General features: G+C 43.1%; 1 protein-coding gene and 1 long non-coding RNA gene across 3 annotated transcripts; both read left to right on the top strand.

Annotated features, from left to right (window-relative positions):
- Positions 1–433: 433 nt before the first annotated feature.
- LOC101921011 (alpha-1-antiproteinase 2-like) lies at positions 434–10,117 on the top strand. The gene is made up of 5 exons (XM_027793223.1): positions 434–538; positions 5,391–6,047; positions 7,047–7,317; positions 9,114–9,261; positions 9,871–10,117. Exons 2-5 carry the CDS (start codon positions 5,408–5,410, stop codon positions 10,063–10,065), a joined length of 1,254 nt encoding a protein of 417 aa, XP_027649024.1. The 5' UTR covers positions 434–538; positions 5,391–5,407; the 3' UTR covers positions 10,066–10,117.
- Positions 10,118–12,980: 2,863 nt separating this feature from the next.
- LOC129785238 (uncharacterized) lies at positions 12,981–21,023 on the top strand. Of its 2 annotated transcripts, none has more exons than XR_008749010.1 (2): positions 12,981–15,808; positions 19,256–21,023. It is a non-coding gene; the product is annotated as an uncharacterized LOC129785238 (long non-coding RNA). The 2 variants fall into 2 exon arrangements; XR_008749014.1 differs by having other exon boundaries at positions 12,981–15,812.
- The last annotated feature ends 1,944 nt before the right edge of the window (positions 21,024–22,967 follow it).

Raw genomic sequence — 22,967 nt, 5'->3', positions numbered from 1 at the left:
GATAATTAAGAAATAGTGGATCATTTAAAACAAATATGCCAGATAAAAGCTATTAAAAGTCTGGTGTAGAGGAAGCAAAATACCTCTGTGCAAAATACTAAGAAGAGATCTGGCTGCAGCATGCATCCAGCTGCCTTTTCCTTAGGCTCTTGCCTAGTATTATGTATGTTTTTAGTTTTACTCATTTCAGCACTTCTACTGCGTGAATTCATGCACTTTACAGAAGTTAATGATGCATGTGAAGTATTTCCTGGAGTGAGGGGCTGGATTCCCAGCAGGAGGATCTGCAGAAATGCAGGAAGACTCATGACTGTTGTAAGTAAAGTCAGGGTTTGACCATGTGTATATAGCAAAAATCAGGTGCCTTCCCCAAAAAATTGTCTTCACTGTTGCACCATTCCTAAAGTAATAACACTTGTCTGCCCTGGTTAATGTTTTCTAGAGGACGCTCTGCTTTCATAATGCTCTTTACAGTATAAATAAGAGAGGGAGCTGCAGGGTAGTCCTAGTGAATACAGCAGGATCCTTGGAAGCTACTGTAAGTAATTTTTTTGTTTCCTATAGAAACTTGAAAAATGTATCTTCTTGTTCCTTGCAATTGATTTTAAGTCTTTCCTAGGGTTGTATCTTATATTGAAGTCTGTTTTAGGAATTGTTCTAGTCATAAAGAAGCTTTTATTGGATCAGCTGGATATAAAGGACATAGGCATCACAGTTTATGCATGGAGTTGCCTGCACATTGTTAGGTAGCTGACAGGAGGAGTAAGAATCTAAAAGCCAGGGTGGGGTGTCAGTTCCCTTGCAGGGAAGCAAGATGATCTCTGGAGCCAGCATATCCTAAGCAATACCTAATGTATTGGCAGTTCGTTTTAAGTAATTCTTCCGATTTTTATATCCAAGGTCTACAAGAAATATCTTTGCTTAGGGAATGGAATATCTAAGGTCTGCTTCCCTTTCAGATGAGGCATCTCCCTGTTGCTCTAATCACCAGATTACAGGGCCATTGAAAGGGAAGGAGACAAAATTATGTTCTCCTCATGCTCAGGGGAGCTAAGATCACAGTGAGGCCAACATGTTCATGGAGCCAGAGACTGGGTAGTGGTCAGGTGCACACTTGAAAGTAGAAACTGTGAACCTGGTCTGGTCTATTCTTGGCACTGCTGCTGTTTTGAAAAGGGAAGAAAAGTTCCTTTGTCCCACCTGACTGCCCTAACCACTGCACTGGTTCTTTTTTATTTTCTTTTTTATCCTGTGGCCTCAAGGATGCTTCATCCCTGACTATGTGCAGTAATTCCAGTTCAACAGAAAATACTGATGGTAGAAGAGTGAGAGCTCATGTTCACCTCTTCCCAGGCAAAAGGAGGCCTAGAAGTGGGTGATGTCACTCTTGGAGGGTACACTTGCCAGGGGAGCTCTCCAATGTTAAGCTGTTTTACAGAAGATAGATGGCACTGGGAACAGCTCTGTGAACAGTCACATACATTTCTAAAGGATGGTGTAAACTTGGCTTCCTTATTTCTGCTGCAAAAGGAATTACTTTTAATGAAATAGTCACAGTGGTTGGATTCTCTGCAGAATCCAATGCCCTTGGCTAGTGCTTGCAATCTTCCCAGGGGCCTCAGGCACAGAGACATTAAAACTCTGAATCACAAGAGTTATAAGCACCTAGCTGATCAGCCTGTAAAAGCCCTGGAGCATGTCCAGGCACATGCAATGAGGTACACAGAGATCTTTCTGGCTAGCCAGCAAAGCACATTTAAGTTTGTGGTGCTCCTGTGAGTAGGTGGTCCAAGACAGTAGGCTTCTGAGGTAATTTTTTCACACACAGATGTCAAGTCTTCCTTTTGTGACTTTTTTTGTGCGTTTAGGTGATTTGTTTTTATTTGTTTGTTTAATTGTTTTATATGGCCCTGAGAAGCTGAGATTACTTCATCAGATACCACTGGGGGGGGGGGGGGGGGGGGGGGGGGGGGGGCGGCGGTGGCGGCCGGGGCATGTCTTGGTGTACCTGGTGCTCTCCCAGTGAGCTTTCAGGAAACAGATTTCTTACATTTCCTCATTTAGAAGCAATCAGGAGGGAAGCAGCACCATCTGGTGAGCAAACAGCTTTCCTATATCAAGCTTGCACACGTTTTTGAGCAGTGCAAATTTTCATGTTGTCTGAAATGAGATTATCAGTGAGGACCCCTCATGGGAATAGCATAGGATGAATATTAATCTCCTGTACTATTACATGGTAATCTAAAGGCAGAAAACTTATTTCCGAATTGTTTATCCAAATCATAGAGATAAAAATTAGCCCTAAAGTGGAAAAATTAGCTATACCCACAAAGAAACAGGCTCTGTCGGTCAGAAAACTTAGTCCAGCTCCCTTCCAGGTCTTCTTGCAGAATTATTCTAAGGTAACTTCAGCCAATCCCAGTTTTCTACATCTTCTTCCCAGAATATACTGTCCAAAATAAGTATTGCCATTCTGGGTTGCATGGTGGGGAAGATTGCGTAACAGGGAAGAGATAATACGTTCAACAAGTGTCATTATGAAGTCTATTACAGATAAATTGCTTAAAGGAACACTGTCCTCCAGGTGTTGGCATGCTCTTGTGCCATTGTCTGGTTTGATTGAAACCTCTTCATGAAAGCAACCTTTTGAATACCACAAATATGTTGTCATTGCATAACATAGACAAAGAGAACAAAACAGGTTTCCTTCCAGGCTGTTCAACAAGTCAGTGTAGATTTGGAATTAGATTTTGAAGAGCTTTCCGCTTCTACTCCCATGTTCATGAACAAATTGTTTTTATTATATGAGTAAAGGTCTTAAAATGGAAGTTTCCTGCAAAAATAGTCCTTTCAGACAGGGAATTCACTGAGGTCTTTTTAGCACAGCGTCTCAGCTCTTTGCTTTTTAATAAATTGTTAGCAAATATGCTCAGTAAGAAAATCCCTCGATCATTAAGAACATATAAGAATCTGCATCTTCTGCTTCATACTGAAAGGATCTCTGTTGTCAATTTATCATTGGCTGATCACTTGCTAAACTAAAAGCCACAATAATATCAAATGGAAAAGTAAATATAAAGTATGAAATAACAATCACAAATCATATTCTAAAGGCTTACAGGATGCAAAGTCTATTATACATGTACCTTTACATTTCAAAGAAGGGCCTATTAGAGTGGGCCACTTCTTTATTCAAGGCTTAAACGACAAAAAAGACCTCTACAAACTGCAGCTACTGAGTCTTTTCTAATCTTATGATTTTAAAATCAACCATTATCAAGATTTTTGTGAGGGCTGAATCATGTGTCTTGACTGTTTGTGGTTGGCCAGTACTGAGTAACAGATGGATGATTCAGATTCAGACTGCATTTAATTATCTGTGAATTCAGAGCTGTAATAAAATGAAATTAATTCCATGAAAGTACATAAATTAACCATGAAATGCAAACATGTCATAACTACATAGAGCAAAGTATCAGGATAGGAAAAAACCTTCAGAAAACTGTAGCTGATATTTTACAGAATCCTTACAGCAAACCCATGCTATCTATATATCACATTAGCCATAATTGTGCGGCCAGGTCAGTTAAAATCTATGTCTATTTTGCTTTCCAAATAAACACAAATTGACAGTTGAATGTGTATATAGAAAAGTCTATCTATCTGCTGTATTTTATAATAAATATTAATGTGATGAGATAGGGAGCAGGTGATGACTTATATTTAAAATGAAATGTATTATTCTTTGGTATTCGTGTTATTCTTAATAAATTACGACTGCAGCTGAGTAAATAGTTCACAGTGAATAATTTATCCAGAAGCGGCTTCTGAATCGCCCTGCTGGATATGTGGGGATAGATTAGGCTTAGCTCTGTTGCTTTTGTTCGGGAGTTGGTTTCTTTTCAAAGTCTGACTAATACATTGGCTCACTGATAGCGCTTTCAAACATTCAGAACTGGAGCTCTTAATGTTGAGTTACAAGTAGCTAGATATATTGAGAAGTATCATTTCAATGTCAAAATCTGAGAAGGCCAAGCTATAATTTAAAACTACTGTGCACAGTAATTGAAAATATAGTTACCAAGAACCCTTATGGTTCTTCCATTTGTCAGTAACACAGTAGATGTTATAGCAAATAGGCCTGCTTTTTAGAAATACTTATATCAAACATGTAAATGTTTGAATATTTGATTATAGCTCAAAAATGTTTTGTTGTTCTTATGCATGTCTAACTGTAACTGCATAGTCAACTAATAATACAAATTCCTCCCTCTGATGTTATGGAGAAAGCAGGACCATGAGCGTAGCACTTTCTGACAACAGGCTCTCAAGTTGAATCACACCAGAGCAGAAAGGTGCAATTGGTTTAATATGTCTTTCTTTGCACAATTTTTAGGAAATCTGGCTTATCTCTGCAAATTCTTTGCAAGTCTGTCACAGTTTCTTTGCCCTAGATTTCTCCTCAGAAATGGGGATCACTGGGATACTCATATCCACATTTCCAAGGTCCCTCTGTAAGAGCTTATACAGCGCAGAGTGTCAGCTCTGCAAAGGAATGCAGCTACCACAGCCAAGCATTAACAGGCTGATAAATGTATCGCCCTTTGACCAGTAAAGCATCTGATAAAAATAAGGCCTTTTTTTGTTAATGACATCGACTTCTGCTGCTGTGCTGAAAATGAACCCACTCCAATGGTTCAGTTTCTCTATTAAGAGACAACATATTACTTCAGGTTCTTACTTATTTATTTAAAGTGTTAATCACTTTTATTCAGTAAGAAAGAGCACCTATTCCTTAGAGATATAGGGCTTTATATTCTATTTGCTACTGAAAAACAGCTGCCATCGTTTGTCCTGTCTTGAAATAGGGTGCCTTACCAACCTGACCAAAAGTTTATTTAAAGATTTCCTTCATGCCTGTTTGCTCAAATTCTGTTTGTATGTAGCTACTGATTGCTGCCCACTTGCATGGATTTCCTCTTCCTCCCTTTAGTCACAAACCATCCAGACTTCTCCTATGATGCACTTTGCAGGAATTGTCTTAGACCATTAGTGACAAAAACATGGTAGTATCACAACCTTCCAGTGATTAGCCATAGTGTGTTTTCTGATGGGATATGTTCCACTCTCTGGCATGCTGAGGTTGCTGTGTATTCACCTAATCCACGCTGAATTTTGCCTGCACAGGTGTTTAAGTTGAGGGTGGTAGGAAGAATTGGCAGAGACTTGCCAGGAGGCCAAGGGGATGGGGGTGGGGAATAATAAAAATCTGCCAAGAGCTGAAAACAAAAGAAAGAGTTAAGATTTCTTATTCACTGGAAATGACAGAATAACTATTTCTACTTAATTAATTTACTTATGTTAGTAATAGTTTCTTCTTTGTTCCATAGGATTTTAATACAAGAAGATGAAGACCACATTCTACATGAGTTTGCTTCTGGCTGGGCTTCATGCTGTTGCCCATGGTCAGCTCCTACCCAGCCACCACAATGGACATGATACAAATGAACATATACACCATGCACATGAAGCAGTTGCTTGCCTCAAACTGGTGCCAAACAATGCTGACTTTGCATTTCAGTTTTTTAAAGAGATTACACTGGAGGCACCTAATAAGAACATTTTCTTCTCTCCTGTAAGCATCTCCACTGCATTTGCAATGCTGGCCCTAGGGGCTAGATCAACCACTCAGACTCAGATCCTGGAAGGACTCACCTTCAACCTTACAGAGATTCAGGAGAAAGAGATACAGGAAGGTTTCCACAACCTCATCCACATGCTGAGCCATCCTGAGGGCGGGGTCCAGCTCAACATGGGGAATGCCATCTTTCTAACAGAGAAGCTGAAACCTCTAAAAAAATTTTTAGATGATGCTAAAGCTCTGTATCAGCTGGAGGCTTTTACCACTGACTTCAATAATCCCATGGAGGCTGAGAAGCAGATCAATGATTATATAGAGAGGAAAACACATGGGAAAATTGCTGATTTGGTCAAGGACATGGATCCACAGACTGTAATGCTTCTGGCTACCTTTGTTTTCTTTAAAGGTAAGTCCTCTAGGACTTGCATTCACGTTATTCATTCTTATCAATAGATCTAATGTCAGCTACCTCATTTGAAATTTGGTCTGGGGGAAATTTCAAATGCTCTTTGCTGGGTCAGAAGAGCCCCTAATGGCATACTGGAGGTGGTGGAGAGGTGGCAGGACCCTGCTTGGCACGAGGAGGCAGCCAGGGGCCACACAGGCTTGGTTCTTTTTGTGGCAGCTGCAGGACCTCTGATCCAAGCGGCAGCTTCCTGTGCAGCCCGAGCTCACTTTCATAGTTTAGCCATAACTGATGATTGCCCCATGTTCTTCCAATTTTCCGTGAAGGAGCTGAGATGCACGCATGACCTAATCCTTTTAATACCTCTCTTTAAAAGTATGCATGATTCAATGGCCTAATTTACTACATACTCTTTTTTTTATTTTTCTATCAGAATCCTTTATGTATAGACACTAACATATTTATATATGGAAGAAGCCAGGGATGAACAGGAGAGGACATTTCAAGGAACAAATTTGAAACATGGTGCATTTCTGATGCAAAATAGGTGGTGTGCTCTTCAGCCTGACATAACAACACTGAGAGATGAAATCCTGCATTAATTTTGTCTACAAATTGAGGCTTATGATTAGAGTCAACAGAAATGAAATGCATACAGTACATGAGAACACACGATGTCAAGTAAGCCCTTAAATGACAGCTTACAGAAAGGCCACGTAGATCACCTAAACAGAAAAGTAGTGGTAGGTATGAAGAAAATGCCTAATTAGTTCATTAACTAGCATCTGAAAAAATAAAGTGAAATTTAAATCTAATGCACTCTTTTGACCAGGTAAAAGATATTTGCCTTCCTGTGATACAAATTTTAAAATATTATATTTGAAAATTCTGAATTTAACAAATGGACCAATAGGTGAATATTATTACTAGTTACATAAAATACAGTTTATGATGGGATGAGGCACGGATATTCAGTTGTATTCTCCCTCTCTCTATCAGGCAGCTGGGAAAAGCCTTTTAAACCAGAGCATACCGAAGAAAGGGAGTTCTTTGTGGATCCTGAAATGACGGTGAAAGTCCCTATGATGCACCAGACAGGCAGATTCGACCTCTATTTTGATGAGGAGCTGTCATGCACAGTGGTACGTCTTCATTATAATGGGAGTGCTACGGCATTTCTGGTTCTGCCAGCAAAAGGGAAAATGAAGCAGTTAGAGGAAACTCTGGTCAAGGAAACCGTCCAGGAATGGTCAGAACATCTCTTCCAGAGGTAATCTTCTGCCAGTCAGCTGCAGCAGCACCTAGATTTATAGTCTTTTTTACTTTTTTTGGGAATGCAAACACTATGAATTTGCTGGTTCTGGGAACTGAGCGGGTTATTTTTGGCTTGTGCATCCTAGCTGTAAATATCTTGCAGCTGGCTGGTATTTAACTATTCTTTTGTTGATGCCTACATGACTTGCTGCTTTCCTCACTAGAGTGGAGACCATCCTGATGGGCTCCTAGGAGTCCCGAATAGCAAGCCTCAACCGACACTTCTAAAACAGTCCATTGTCTGAGTGGGAAGGTGGAAATTCTAAGGCAGATCTCCCATACTGAGGTTTCAGCCAATATGTTTTACCTCTTATATGTCACTGAACACAGCATGAGTCAGACATATGTACTAAACCTTAAATAAACTATAAACAGTTTGTAGTAATGCTTACATACTTAACATGTCCTACACAAATATCTTCCTTACAAGAACCATTGCAGCACACAGTGGTTGTTAGAACAGGCTGGTGATTAATTGCAGGTGTGCTGATTTTCTGACATTTTGGTTTTAAAACTGTAAGAATCTAATGAGGTTCTGTTGTAGCTCCTACCATTGACACTAACATCAGCTGACATGTTTTACAACTTTCTTTGTCTCGGAGGGAAGAGCTCTTAGCACCAGTAGATGAGTAATATCAAGTTAATGTGTGCCTAATACCAAGCTCAGCCCTGACTCACAAGTAATAAGGCTGTGCAGTTCACAGCCACGATTCTTGGTGCATCATTATAGAAATACCAGCACAGTTAATAAAAACATAGTGGGTAACAAACTGGTTATGAACTATTAATGTGATACCTCAAATATGAAAAATACAAATATATAATTCTCAGCTGCAAAATCAGCAAAAATCCTTATCTAAATGAATTCTTGGTTCAAGTGCCTTCAAGGTCAACACAGGAATAAGCTCTTTACGGGAGATGTTGTGAGAACTGGATGGTAGTTTCAGATCTATTATTATCTTGATGCCAGTGCTAATACACTTGGTCCCATCTTCTAGTGCACTGGGCACTATCAGATAAAGGCTACAGCTGTGTGATTTGGTTCCTATTTGTTTTGCTATTCAAGCCAGGCTGTCTTTGAGTGAGACAGCAAAAGACTTGAGCTACCTAAAGGGAACCATTGCAGCAGGTGACTTGGAGGCTCTGAGGATCCTTAGACAGTACATGAAGAGAAATCCAACAGAAAGCACACTATGCAGGAGCTGCCTACAGATAGCTCGTAGTTAAAGGCAAACTCTATCACAGCCAACCCACAGGAAGAAGATTAGAGGATAGGGGTGTCCAAAGGTGCAGGCAGCAGGGCACAGACCTTCCCTGGAGCCATACCAAATGCCACAGTTATGCCAAAAACGCTGCTTCACTTTCAAGGTGCTGGGGTTTGTTACACTTGTCCCCAGGCAGACCTTGTCTGTGCCCCACTTCAGGTCTTCACCTGCTTGCGCAGCATGGGCTGTCACCTCTGCACCTTGTCTTCTCTAGCTGTGAAGAGGGGATCTTGTTACTGTCCTCCTTTGCAGACCACTCTCAGATTTGCTGAAGCAGAATACCAGATAGGTAGTATTAGTAGCAGTAGTAGTAAGAATCATAGTGCTTGTGTCACCATCAGCATCAGCAACTGAATTAGTGCTTATTGTATACTCAGGGTCTAAGCCACTGGGGTTTGACACTCATGGGAATTACAGAGCTTTCTCACCATCATTTACGTTGGTGAGGATATTTCACTACCTTCTGTGTTTCTCTTCTACATAACAGCTTGGTGAGCCTCTACTTCCCCAAATTTTCTATTTCTGGGAGCTACGAAATAACGAACACTCTTAGCAAGATGGGAATTGTGGATGTGTTCACTGACCAGGCAGATCTCTCTGGCATCACTGGCACCCCAGACCTGAAGGTTTCTAAAGTAAGTCCATGGCTGTTGGCCCTCTCCTTTCTTTCACAAACATGCAGGAAAACACCTCTGTGGTAGCATCCAGAAACACCAGCTAAATTTGGCTCCCAGCTTGCCTGCAGCTGGGCTCACCCTGGCCTCAGCTAGTAAGCTTACAAGAAGAGTTTGGCCCTCAGTGACAGTGGAGATCAGATCACTTTGCTGCACACCTGTTTTTTCCAAGACTGGTATTGGCCAAGATTTCCTGGACAGTATCTGAAACATGAGAGGACCCAGCTCCTTGACAGGAGCCAGTAACACTCCTGGGCACACCACAGCCTGTCCTCCTACCCTAGAGACTCAGTTTTAGAGATAGAAACTCTTACAAGTGGAGCCTCCATCCTTCATCCAATCTTTGGGACAGAGGAAAAATAGCCTGGGACTTTTTTTTTTAGGACATTTCTGTATCTCCATCACTCTGCTTATTTAGAGCAGCCATGACTACAACACAGCTCACATCTCTGCAGCTTCTACTCACTTTGCAATGGATCCTTCAAAACAGGGCTGCTTTAAAAGGGGTCTGATTCATCTCCCAGGTGGCTGCTGTCTGCCCAGAATGACTGTCTGTTCTCTTCTTCTTAGGTTGTTCATAAGGCTGCTCTGGATGTTGATGAGAGAGGTACTGAGGCAGCAGCAGGAACTGCTGCTGAAATACTGACACTGTCTATTCATCCAACCATTGAATTCAACCGTCCTTTCCTCATGCTGATTTTTGATAGAGATACAAACAGTACACTCTTCATAGGAAAAATAGTTAACCCAACTATCACTAGTTGAAGTGACATGAATTCTGCTTGCTATTGCTGATTAAAGATGATGTGAAACTGCATGATGTGAGTTATTTCCATTTGTACCAGCCTAGTATACAGTTTCTTAGCAAGAGTTGTCATTCTATGCCATTTATCAAAAACTGCTGGTATTGATCGAGACACTTGCTTAAAAGGAAACAAGGAAAATGTTTTAAATTGAGCTAGCAAAGAATGACTTTTTTACTTGACTGAAAGCCAAGGGAAGACCTAAGACTTGCCAGCATTCAGAGAGAGACATCTGTATTACAACAGAAGACTCTTGCTTAATATGTGGTTGTCAGCCAGAATAGCAGGTAAAATGATTAACACTCTTGCAAACAAAGCAGAAGTGGTTGTAATTTGCCATAAGTAAGTAAACAAGAGATGGGAAGAGTTGAATCAACAATGCAGGGTCACGAGAAACAGAAGCTTCTAGTGGAGGCAGCACTGGGAATGTGAAAAGCTGTCTTCAACAGAGAAAGAAATCTGCTTTCTCCACCAGAAACATTCTGTCATTTTTACTATTAATCTAGCAGCAAATCTTCCTGAGTTTCTTGCAACTCAAAACAGAGCAGAAGGATCAAATCTGCTCTTGAACCCAAAGACTTTTCAACTACATAATGCCAATTTGAAAGACTTAGCTAGCCCTTGCAAGCAGCTGACTGCTCACACATGTAACCATCAGTGGTCAGAAGGAGGAGGTAGTTGGATGGACAGGCGAGGTATTTGGATGGTAATTACACAAGCATACTGCCAGCTGAGATTTGTGGAAAACATATAATGATGGTCTAGAAAATTGTAGATATTTCAAGTGCTGTCCTCTTTACATCCAAAAAAGTAGGTAGGGAGCACCCAATAAGCAGATTGCCTGAACCAGGGGGTGGCTTGAGGGCTGGCTGGTGACTGCTTTCAACAGACCTGCCTTGGCAACAGGTACCAGAAAGAGCACAGTTGCCCCTTTCTTCCCTACAGCTGTGGGTTTTCTAAGGTGATGAAATGGTGGCATGGCATGGGAATCACACTGGGAGCAGTCAAACAGCTTGGAAAGCTAACACAGCCTCAGCAAGGTCTTGTGTGCCCTCTCTGAAATAAAATCATACTTGCTTTTAATGAGTCTGGTGCCAAGGGCTGTCTCCCCTTTCACAGCCAAAAGGAAAGCCTCCTTTCTGCTCTGTCTTCATAGTAAATGTTCCTGTTAACTCTTATATGTGGTGCTTGATGGTGTTTTTTGACTAAAGCATTTTGATGACAGGCATTGATGGCAGGGCTCCCAGTGAAAGAGATGCATGTGCACTACATCATCTTCCTGGCTCCTTCCTGCACTCACCTCCATCTGCTTGGGTGGCTTTGTGGCCTGACATCCACACAGGGATATAATTCATAAGGTACCCTGTCTGACTGTGCAGGTTTCTTGTCCTCCTGAAATATGACTGCACAGTGCAGCATCAATAGGGTCAGTCTTAGCCAGCATCACTCCTACTGTCAACTACTGTTCAAGAACGGGTATTCAGCCTGTAAACATTAGGGATGAGAGAGCTCACAGAGCTGAGATCCTTCGCTATGCATTGAATTCCCTAGAGTAGCACCAATTTGCACCAGTTGAAAAACTGACATAATTGATTTTAGTAGAGTGATCCTCATTTTACATCAAGAAATGTGGAAGAAACAGAGGTCCCAGATGCACAGTGCTGTAGGAGGGCGGTGCAGGGGCAGACATGCTGCCATGCAGAACTGTCACTCCACAGCTTGTGCTTCCCCTCTATACAATTTCCATGTGTTTGCAAAATGTGTTGGAGAGGTTGCAGGGACAGCGAATGATGCGGTCCCTGTGTGCCAGCCATGGGAGACAGAGCGGTGGTGATGAGGGGTGTCTGCCATTCCCGCAGGGGATTTCCTGCCAATGTCAAGATCGGCATCCAGGAGCTGTCTGCCAGACTTGCTTTATCAGGCAATAGCTCCTGGTGTATTGATATCGTGCTGTGATTTTCCACTGCAGGATTTGCCAGAGACAGTGTGGAAGAAGAGGCAGGCACCACACTTAGCACAAAAGAGCAGCAGACAGCTTGCTCCCTGCCTACGTCCATGCTGCGCTATGCCATTTGTTTTGTGGCCCATTCTCAGCTCTCCCCCCACATCCACCGAGTCCTACTCCCCTAAACCTGCTCTCGTCGCTGCAACACCAAACAGATTTTCCCTATTACGCTTGCTCTTCGTGTTTCCTCTCTGCACCAGATCTTTTTCACAGCCTCCCACTCTCCCTCCTGCAGACTAACATTTTACCTCTCCCACCCACTGGCACCGTTTGTTCATGCGGGCGGTGGACGCTGCTGGCTCGGCTGTGTTGCCTGCTCCACCAGCAGGTCCTGCTCTCCTCCTTCCCAAGAAATGGAGGGTGTGAGGCAACAGGGTTCCTTGCCTCCCACAGACCACCTCAAGGGCATAGCACAGCCGGGAAGGCTGGGCAGAAAGGCAGGGCTGCAGGTCACTGAGCTATTTCTGTTCAGGCCGGCGGGTGATATGTGGATATAAATGAGCCAAAGGCTCACCTTGGGAGCAATTAACGACCAGGTTCATTAGCTGTCGACACAGCTATAGAGTGTGGGGATGTGATTCACAGCTGTGCTTGTGGTGATCCCAGGTTTGGGCACCCTGGGTGTCCTCTGGCCAGGCAGAAACCCCTGTCTCACTGACTGCACCCGGGCTATGCCATCGGCTGTAGCCCAGCAGCCTCCACGTGCTCCACGGACAGCGTCACCAGGCTGCAACGGCCTCCCTGGCTCACACACTGTTTCTGGAAGGAGGCACTTGGGGTATGTTTTGCTCTTTTCTCACTATCATCCAAGGCTGTACCTGGAGGAAGGGAACCAAAACTCCCCTCACTTCCCCCCCCCCACATCCCTCAGCCCCGCTACAAAGACAAGTCAAGGGGGAATCTCACATTTACACTTCAGGCAGGTGTAGTCTGACATCTCTTGTTCAGCATGGAGACAGACATGGGTCAGCATAGCCTTTAGCTTTGCAAATACAGCAGAGTTGTTGCTTGTCACACAGCTACCTGCCTTGTGTTAAACTGGCAGCACAGGCCTCAGGTCTCTGCACTTGTCAGGCTTTGCTTGGACTTGTCCTAGCCTGCCTGGTTGTTTTTTTTTTTTTTTAGCTTCTTTGTTTGTTACAGTAATTATCCAGCAATCAGGTACTATTACCTGATTTTCTGAAATTGTTCCTTAGCTTTATATGATTGTATGGTATAACATTTACATAGTTACACATCTAGATATTTCTGTAACTAGGAGATATTAAGTAGTTATTCTTAAAGTGAAGTTGTCTATGGCCCTAGTATGAAAAATGAAGGAGTACAGGCATGGCAGGATGATAGCAGGGGACTGAAGAGTAGAGGCACAGGATGATATTGGAGGCTTCAGGGCTATACCAGCTTGCAGTGCTCAGTTACTGGTCATCAAAGGACAGCAGCCTTGCAAGCTGGGTAAAACCAGTTTGAGGGATAACAGAGACTGAGTACCCAGTGTGTGTAAACCACAGCACAGGTAGTAAACTCACACGTAGTGTGGACCTGTGAACCAATGAAGGAAGAGCAAGGGGTAGAGCACACCAGCGAATGTATAAAAATGACCCCAGGCAGGCTCCAGAGCACAGAGGTTGCATCCACCACCATTGTACTCCCCCCAGCAAGGGTGCAGGATGCTGCCATCCTGCCACCTCCTTCCCTTAGGGCTGAAGCCATCAACCTGAGGAACCAGTGGGCCAGAGAAAGGGTGAGCATAACACCAGAGAATGGGGAAGATACTAAAAAGTTTGTGTGTACTAATTTTAACAACACATAATCTGAATTGTAAGTCTCAGTATTGTAACCAGACTAACAATTCTTGGTTAAGACTGTTAAGATTTTAAATATTCTGCTGATAAATTCTTATTTTTGCATACAAGGCATGGGTTTTTTCACCATAACAGGATTTTGAGTATAAGAAATCCGTGGTAATTCAAGCCACCTACTCTGTTAACTGGGTGCAAAAAAACTGGTAATACTGAGTGCCCTGCACACCTGGGTAGAGCCAAAGCCCCATTGCTTTCTTGCTTGCTGTATGTGATATGAAAATACCCACACAGTGCAAGGTAATCTCTGAAATGAGTGGAGCAGCATGACCAAAGCCTCAGCTGTTCAAGAAGAGACAGTCCTGCCAGAACATGGTGTTCCCCTGACCAAAACTCAAGGTAGGGGCTGTTTCAGGCCACAGATGTGAACAAGGATGGCTAGTATCTCACTTGCTCTCTGTCATCGTAATTACTGCAGGATGTCAGAGACACTGAGCAAGACCCCAGGGCTGGGGAAAATGGGAGCTTTCAATGAGGAGGCACCAGCACCCACTACCCCACAACTGTCTACAGCTTCTCTCTGTTAAGAGACACCTGGAGGGCTGCCACACCAGATGCAATGATGTATCAGTGACAACAGACCTGTCCAACTTGTCGTCTTTGGCAAAAGGGGAAGGCAGCGGGTGAGCAGCCCCAGGGTGCACTGAGGCTGTGGCACCAAAAGTCCCTGTTTCAGCAGTAAGTCAGAGGATGTCAGCACCCATGGGAAAGCACAGAACATGGTGCACGCAGCAGCACAGCCATGGGAGGATGATCCCAGAGATTTCTGAGAAGGGAAGGGGGGCAGAAATATGCAAGAGACTCACAAGTAGACACATGCTGTGTCTGGAAAAGGAATGGTAAAGCTACCCCGGATGCCAGCTTTTGTGGTGTTTAGAGCAGAAGCAGGAGTAAATCGTGGGTTTACCCAAAAGGCAGTGTTTTAGCACAAGATCAGCTTCACAGGGTGATACGAGTGTCCCAGAGTACCCTTCTCCCAGTGCCTAGGTGATGGCACATACAGAACTGACGTTTTGGGAAAAAAACATCCCTTCAAAACCCACCCCTTTGCAGTCAGTCACTGAACTCGTCCGGCTGCCGAGCATTTAAAACCTTGTGGACCAATATGGGACAAAAGGCAAAAAGATGGTGCAAGAAGAGGAAGAGGGATTCAAGGCAATGAGACAGACCTGGGAGGCAGCCATGTCCCCATCCTCCTTCAATGATCTTTGCCTAGCCTTCCCTCCCCACAGGTCCCCTGCCATGTGTCAGACCCCAGGACTTCCAGCTCTTCCCCACAGCTGGGCAGCAAGACCGTAGGGAAGACTGGTGCAGGGCCAGCCACATCACTGAGGGACAAGATCTGGGTGGCCACAGGTCAGAGACCCTGGCCACCCCCACTCCCTCTGGGTGCAAGGGGCAGCCCAGGCAGGAGGCTGTGACCCACAGCCCAGGGACCTTCTGGGTCACCACTCCAGGGCTAACAGGCTCCCCTCCGCTCTGCTGAGGTGGTCAGAGGAAGCCTGTCCCATGGACAATACTTAAAACCTCTTTGTTAGTCTGGAAATAGAGGAAAGCAGGACAAAAGCGTTAGTATGTCTCCTTTTTCTTTGCTTCCTTACCTGATGTACTGATACTCAGTTATTCAGTCACTAGACATTTAGCAACTTGACCAAAAGCACCTTTTTTTTTTTTTTTCACAGATAGCCATAAGAAATAAGATTTCATCATTATTTATTCTGTCTTATCTTCAGTGACTAATCCAGGCAGCTACAGATTAGTGGAAGGCATCAGCATGCCTCTACCACTGACAAGGGACAGCAGCTCACCAAGAGGAGGTGAAATCACAGCTGAAAGCTCTAGTAGGTAATTTTCTTCACGGTTACATGGAAAAACTATTTAAAAACAAATGTTCCCAGCTGTAAATGACTGTGACTGTCCTCCTGTGACAGCTACTCAGAAGTTGCTGTGGCAAACCGCCCGTGTGCTCATTCACATGTGTCAAAATCACGGCTCCCAGAGCGCCCAGCCTCTAACCAGAACTGACGTCAAAACATACGGTTCTGTTGGTGCTGGGGCACTGATAACAGCCAGCAGTTTTAAGGACAGCTTGTTGCAGGCCAGGTGCAACATGGTTGTGTGGGTTATTGCTTGAAGGAGACCAGTGTGAGAATCTGATTGTTTGTGACCACTCTCCAGTCGATCTGAGCATATGAATGTCACAGCCTGATCTAGTTCTATCCATTATTTTATATCCCTGGGTGTGCTATGGTTTTTTACACAGAGAAGCTATCTGCCTGCTAAATGATGCAGCTGAGAGATTATCAGACTACCTAGTGTGTTGAAATAGCTGGCTTCAAAGCAAGGGAGATAACTGTTTAACTAAGGTAACATGTTTGGCCACAGATAAAAGCCTAGCATGACTTAATATTTGTATACCAGCCAAAACTTTAACAAAAAGCTTTAGCAATATATGCTAGAGGGATTTATTTTTCATATATTCTCAAAATATATCTTGAGTTCTTCATACAGTAGTGAGGAAAAGAGACACTTTCTGGAGTGGCCTTGCAGTGGAAATGAGCTCAGCCTGTCACGCTGGGCAGTGAGGGTAATGCTGTCCCACGTAGCCCACCAGCATCAGCTGGGGAAGCCTGGCTGACTCAGCAGTCTTCCCAAACTGGCAGATCTCATGTGCATTTTTCTTCATGAAGTCAGCTTCCTCTGGTCTCAGAAGAAAAACTTTCTAATGATTCCAGATTTTAGCGAAACACAAATCCAAAGTTCAAGAAACAAAGTATGTGTTTAATTTGGCAGCTGCAGAAAAGCTCAGCCTTCCACGTTAGCATGGGAGGTTAGCTCGGTCTGCTTCTGCTCCTGGCCACCAGGACCAGCAGTGCTGGGGCAAAGCCTGGATACGTACAAGGCCACTTGGGATGAGAAACCAAGGGTATCCTTACGGTGAGGGCTGAGGATAAACAGGAGCTCTGGTGGAAGAAGCCACAGGGCTGCTGCTCCCAGCCTCGCTGCCAACAGGAGGACCACTGGCCATGATGCAAGAGCCCCAGTGTCACCCTTCCCATGCCCCTGCCTGTGCTGTCCTTCCCTGGGTAGCACAGACAGGGACTGCAGGGGAAAGAAGAGATCTCCATGAAGCTGGAAGTCTGAAGTCAGGAGCATAACTGTGTTTGCTGCCGCATTTGAGGGCGCAATCTGCCCCACAGAAGAAATACCGGCATCCAAATGTCCCTTCTAACCTGATACAAGCAAACCCCATATTTTTAGGATATGACAAATGGGATCACCATACCATTGCAGAATCAAAATTAGACACTTCAAGACATTTTGTTTCAGCTTAGTTCTGCCTACTATGTGTATCATATTGTAACCAATGCAGATTGCATTGACCAACACAGGGCGTATATATCTCAGTGGTTCCTTAAGCGCTTCAGGAAGATGTGAGCCTCACACCCCAAGACCATTCAACAAGGTAGTACAAAATCTGGACATTTTCTAGATTATTGGGAGACTGTGATGACAGCGCTTTATAACAGAGATTTTGTCCCAGCTCAAATGTATTACTGTTGAGATTACGGAATGCGTACAGGTTCTAGGACCCTGTGCCCTCCTGCCTGCTCCCCCACTGCTGAGCCATGCTGGTACTGCTTGACATGCTAGGAAGGCCTCCTTGGGTGCTGTGCTCCATCAAGGCATACTTTCTTCTCAGCTTCCTTCTGCAGACCTGCTCTTAGACTGACAGAAATTTGCTACCATTCCTGAGCAAACCCTCCTAACGGGCACCAGGACATTGGCCAGATCCTGCCAGCTCTGCACCTGTTTGCCCTGACGTTCTGGCATTTAGCTATGTTCATTGTCATCTCTCCTACAGATTCACACACAAATGCACACGCACACACACACACTCATCTTTGCTGTATGTTTTGGGATCACAAAAGTGTTAACCGCTCGTATAATTAAACCAAATGACTCTATAGGAGATTGTGGCTAAGACACTCTCAATGCACAGTAGAGATTTTGTGAGAAAATGCTTTGCTAGTTTATACCTTTGTTTTCCAGTCTCTCAGAGTAAACTTAAGATAACCTTCATGTTTGCATTGCAGCAAGCACGCTGATTTTGCATACTTCTTCCACCCCATGCCTTATCACTTGATTTTAAACTAGGAGATAAAACTCTGGGCAAAGACTCCATTGCACAGCTTATTTTTCTTTCCAGCAGAACTGAAACAGAGAAGAGGCACTGACATTTCACCGGTGCTTAGGACCAAATTTCAGCCTGGCTTCCACTTTTGCTTTTGCGACCTCCTTTGTTAGAACTTGTTTGCTTGCAGGCTTTTCAGTATCATTGTGCAGACTGGCCTCAACATCTGCATCTATCATATCTACGTGAACTAGATGTGTTGTTACCAACATGAACTGCAGCATGTGCAATCGATTACTAAATTGGTCCTTGCCTGAGCAAGGCCTGTTAAACCCACAGCTTGCTCAGTGAAGTAATACAGTTACGTCATTACACAACTGCTTCATACAGAGACTGTTTATCGCACTTCCCCTGAGCAGCACGAGCTATACTGCTATAGGCACAGCTGTATTCATTATCATTGCTCCTACAGAGGGGTTCTCAGTGGCTCAGCTCTCAGTGAGAACTCAGAACCCATGACACCATGTCCGGGCTGGGCACACCTAGGGTAAGAGCTGTGAGTCAGGTAAGTGTGGGAGTCACACAGACACAGGGTGGGCAATATACCTATTCCTGTGGTGCTAGCTAGCAGTGGAAGCAGTGAGTTTTGCAAGGCTTCACATGTTGAATTTTGGCCAAAAAGGCAGAAACAGTTGCACTGATTTCCAAAAATTATATTTGATGAACAATTCCACCTTCATATTAAAATAGTATGCACACAAGAACAGGTTTCTGCTATGATCCAAAGGATTAGTTTAAAGCAAAATACTTTTAGAGTGAAAATATTCTGTACAAAACTTTTTGTTCTGGCATAAGACATCCTTTTAAATTTGTCATCTGGCAAAGAGTTTAAGCTCAACCAAGAAGTCATGCTGGAATGAAAGTCCACATAAGGATTTAGGGTAGTAACACTTTCCTGTCACAGTTCTACTGCTTTATTTCCTCATGTAGACAGCCCTGTGTCAGGTAAATTTTACTGATACAATGATAAAACATACCCACACTGAAAAAGACTGTTAATTTCCCTCTCTTTATTATTGTAATGGTTTGTAACTTATAGGTTTCTTTCTTCAGATGAAATACATGAGTTCTCTATTTTTCATGTTCTCTTTAGGGCTTCTGATATGGCTGCTAGCAGACATCCCTCCTCTGCAGCCCATGTTACACATTACCTGGGAAGAACAATTTGATCTGGTACACAACAGCAGGAGGCTGAGCATCTAAGCACGTTTGTCACATGCAGTCCATGTTACTCATACACAAGCCTAAGAAGGAGTTGAGACCTGATGTTTGGAACATGTTAGAAGTGAAGACAGTTGCTTATACAGTCCAGCCTGTATGGAGTACAGACAAGGTGGATTATCACTGGGTCTGACCTACCACAGGTATCAAAGTAGGTCCAATGACTATATTCTTTCTATAGAAAGAGACTGCAGAGCAACTTAGTGTCCAAGCTTAGGTCTCCCAATGCATGTTACGAATGTGATGTGCCTAAGCTGTAAGATAACTAAGGTCAAGCTGAAGATATGAGTTTGGGTGACAAGTGTATGAACCATGATGCTAAAGACTAAAGCCTGTTCTCAAGCGCTCTCTTGATACACAGTCCTCAACTTCATGCTATTACTGCACTGGTGTTCCCAAGAGCACTTGTTTTCCTCTTGGTCAGAGAGCAGTCTTGTTAAATATAGCCACTTGCTTAATAAAAATGTAGTTGAAATATCATATTCACCCTACGTTTATCTTCTACTAAATAGACATGTTGGCTGACAAGAAGTCTCACCACAGGACTGGCTGTCCTTTAGAATGACAATGACTGGAACTTGAAGACACCACTGCTGACTGAAGAACGGGTGGTGAATGGTAATTTAAACCTCCTGTCAATGCAAATGCTTCCATGCTCGTTACAATGCCAAGAAGAAAAATGAATACCCCCATCAAAGACAAATTATATGATGCAGAAATGTCACATTCATTCTATAATCAGCTACTGACCAAGGTTACCATCATTCAGTATGGAGTGACTTCAGTGGGATCCAAAAATTGTTTCATTATACAGGGAGCAAAATAGGTGCTTTCAATCAAAAATGACTAAGAAGGAAACACTGAAGATACTCGATGAGGCCTTCTGGGAGGTAAGAAGGATGTCCTCGATGTGTTTAGCGACTTATTCTGATCTGGCCACAGAGCCAGGAAGTGTCTGAAGTAAAACTGCTCCCATGCTGGACACACCACTCTCTGTAAAGGCATATATAATACCATGTATTACAGGCTTTCAAATGCTTCAGTTTGGCACAAAATCCTGACTGTAGGAGAGCGGGAATCTTTCCAAGAAAAGGCATATAGAGCAGTGCTGATATGGTGCTTATGGCTGTAGCACAGAAAAGCAGGACTTACAGCTGAATCTTCAGAGAGGCTCTGACAGTGAAGGTGCTTTAAGTTGGTCCATGGTCCACAGTCCACATCCTGTGGGAACACAACTTTCTACTCCAAGTGAGTCAGTGTCCAAAGAGACTGCTTTGCCAACACCAAACACGTGGCAAAATGCTGTCACTAGCCAAGTCACAAACCTTGCATGGCCAGTTATGCTTCATGACCTGATGAAATCTGAAGCCAGGTTTTGAGCATCTCCAAGGAAGGTTACTATTTCTGAGCACTGTTCAGTAAAGTCCCAGCTTCCTGCCATCTTGCTTGTCTTCCTTTTTTCTCCCCTCCTTCCAGCTGCCCTATCACCCTCTAGGTATGGATACTTTCATAAAAACTGCTCAGCAAGAACATATCTCACTACTCTTTTCTATCCAGCAAGTGAATGTTATGATTTCATTTTCCTCCAACACATCGATGGGCCTAACTTACCAGCATAAAAATAAACAGGCAAAAGCAAACCTGTGCACTTTTTTGGGGGTATATAAAAATAGTTATCTGTCCTACAGATTCAGTGAAACCTGGTTTCCATAGCTGCTCTGGTGTGGATTCTCTGATGTCTAGCAGACAAACTCACCAGCTCCTCCCACAGTGCTGGCTGAAGAAGTGTCTCTGTCCTAGATCAGGCCATTCAATTTCATGAAATTTGTATGAATTTGGTATGTTTCAGACCTTTATAATTTTTTCAGATTGGATGCCAGAAGAGAATACATTCAAAATATATAAAATGGAATGGAGAGAAGGGGGGAGAGAGAGAGAATGAGACAGAGAAAGTATAACCAAAATTTCCTTAAAAAAAAACAAGCTGAAAATTCACTGTGTCACAGTTGCAAAGTTGGATGGCACTTTAGCCAGGAAATACCAGGAACCGGGAAGACCAACAAAATGCTGTAGTGGTCTAAAGGAAACCTCTCAAAAGAACTATAAACTTTTCCCCTGGTTCCCATCAGGAGTGAGAGAGATTCATGCATTTGCTCCATTTCCCAAATCATTTTGCTAACTTAAATGTTATTCTCACTAGCAATGTATATGCATCCTTAAAAAGTTCCATTTCAAAGACGAGTAAGGTTGCTAAGTGACATTAGCACTTAAATCAAGGAAATGAATAATTAACACCTCACATCTGGCACTGCCCACATATTAAACACAATATTCTTATGAAACATAAAACAGTCTTTGAGTCCCCACACAGCTCATAGACAGGGGTTGCTGTCCCATTTAACTGTTTCACTGTCTAAATATTTTTCCTTAAGGGAAAGAAACAATGAAAATATTAGTTACAAATTTTCAACTGATAGTGGATTTTTAGTATGTCTGTTTCTTGAAGACATTATATGTATGATCAAGTGATAGACACAAGTATCCAGTGTCTCTGGCCTTACATTTGAGACTGATCATTATGGATGTCTCTTGTATCTAGCAGTGTGTAACGTACTATCCTTGTAACTCAAACTCACAAGAACTATGCTGTTGCTATATCGCAGCTTTATGCAGAGTATTAAGAAAATGTTCATGTCTCCTTAAAGATTTGTTTATCTGCCCTTGCTTCTCCACTTTAGCTTTATTGTTTTCAGGTAAACTCAGGGATTGCCTTTAAAAGGGACTGGTCCCAAAACTAGCATGCAGAATTTAATAGAAGCACACAGATACTGACTTGTCCCATTGAAGAACAGGTAAAGTGCTGAAGCAGCCTAAAGACATCAAGTCCTGTATGAAAACAAACCCTTATTTAAATGCTTTGTGAAAGCACAGCCAGGCAGATACATACTTTCTCTAGGAAGAAGAATTCCTTTTGACTACCCACCACATGCAGCCTACAGGAAGCTCACACTCAAGCCATCAGAACTAGTACCAGACCTGTAGTAGGTTACTGGATTGACATCCATGTTTAAAAGGAAAACAAACAAACAAACAAAAACAAACAAACAAAAAAACCCAACAACCCCACAATGCAGAGCTCTTTGCCAGCCACTCTGGACAATGTGGATAACGCTACCTGGCACACGTTTGGTACTTAGTAAACCTCAGCACATTTCACAAGTGCAGGAGGGCATCTTTTGCTTGTCTTTTAGAGAGGCCAAAGTGCAAAGATTTCTTCATTACATCAGGCCAGACAAAGACTGCAGGTCACAGGAACTCAACTTGATTATTACAGCAGTAAGGAGATGCCTGCACAGTGCACATAAACATGGAATTTGCATAAGGAATAGTGGGAAAATGCCATAGTTGAAGTTCAGGCGATCAGAAATCATCAATGTTAAAATTTTCTGCCACTCTAAAGATGCAATAATAAGGTTGGGGTATTTTTTTTCCCCTTAGACATACCAGTCTTTTTTATTAGACACTTTGTAATTCCTGCCTTTAAACTTGATTTTTTAGGGGAATTTAGAATAAAAATGCACTGG

Source organism: Falco peregrinus, chromosome 1 (genome assembly GCF_023634155.1).
Source record: "Falco peregrinus isolate bFalPer1 chromosome 1, bFalPer1.pri, whole genome shotgun sequence".
Classification (NCBI taxonomy): domain Eukaryota; kingdom Metazoa; phylum Chordata; class Aves; order Falconiformes; family Falconidae; genus Falco; species Falco peregrinus.
The sequence above is the reverse complement of the archived record's forward strand: the minus strand, read 5'-3'. Positions and strand labels throughout refer to the sequence as shown.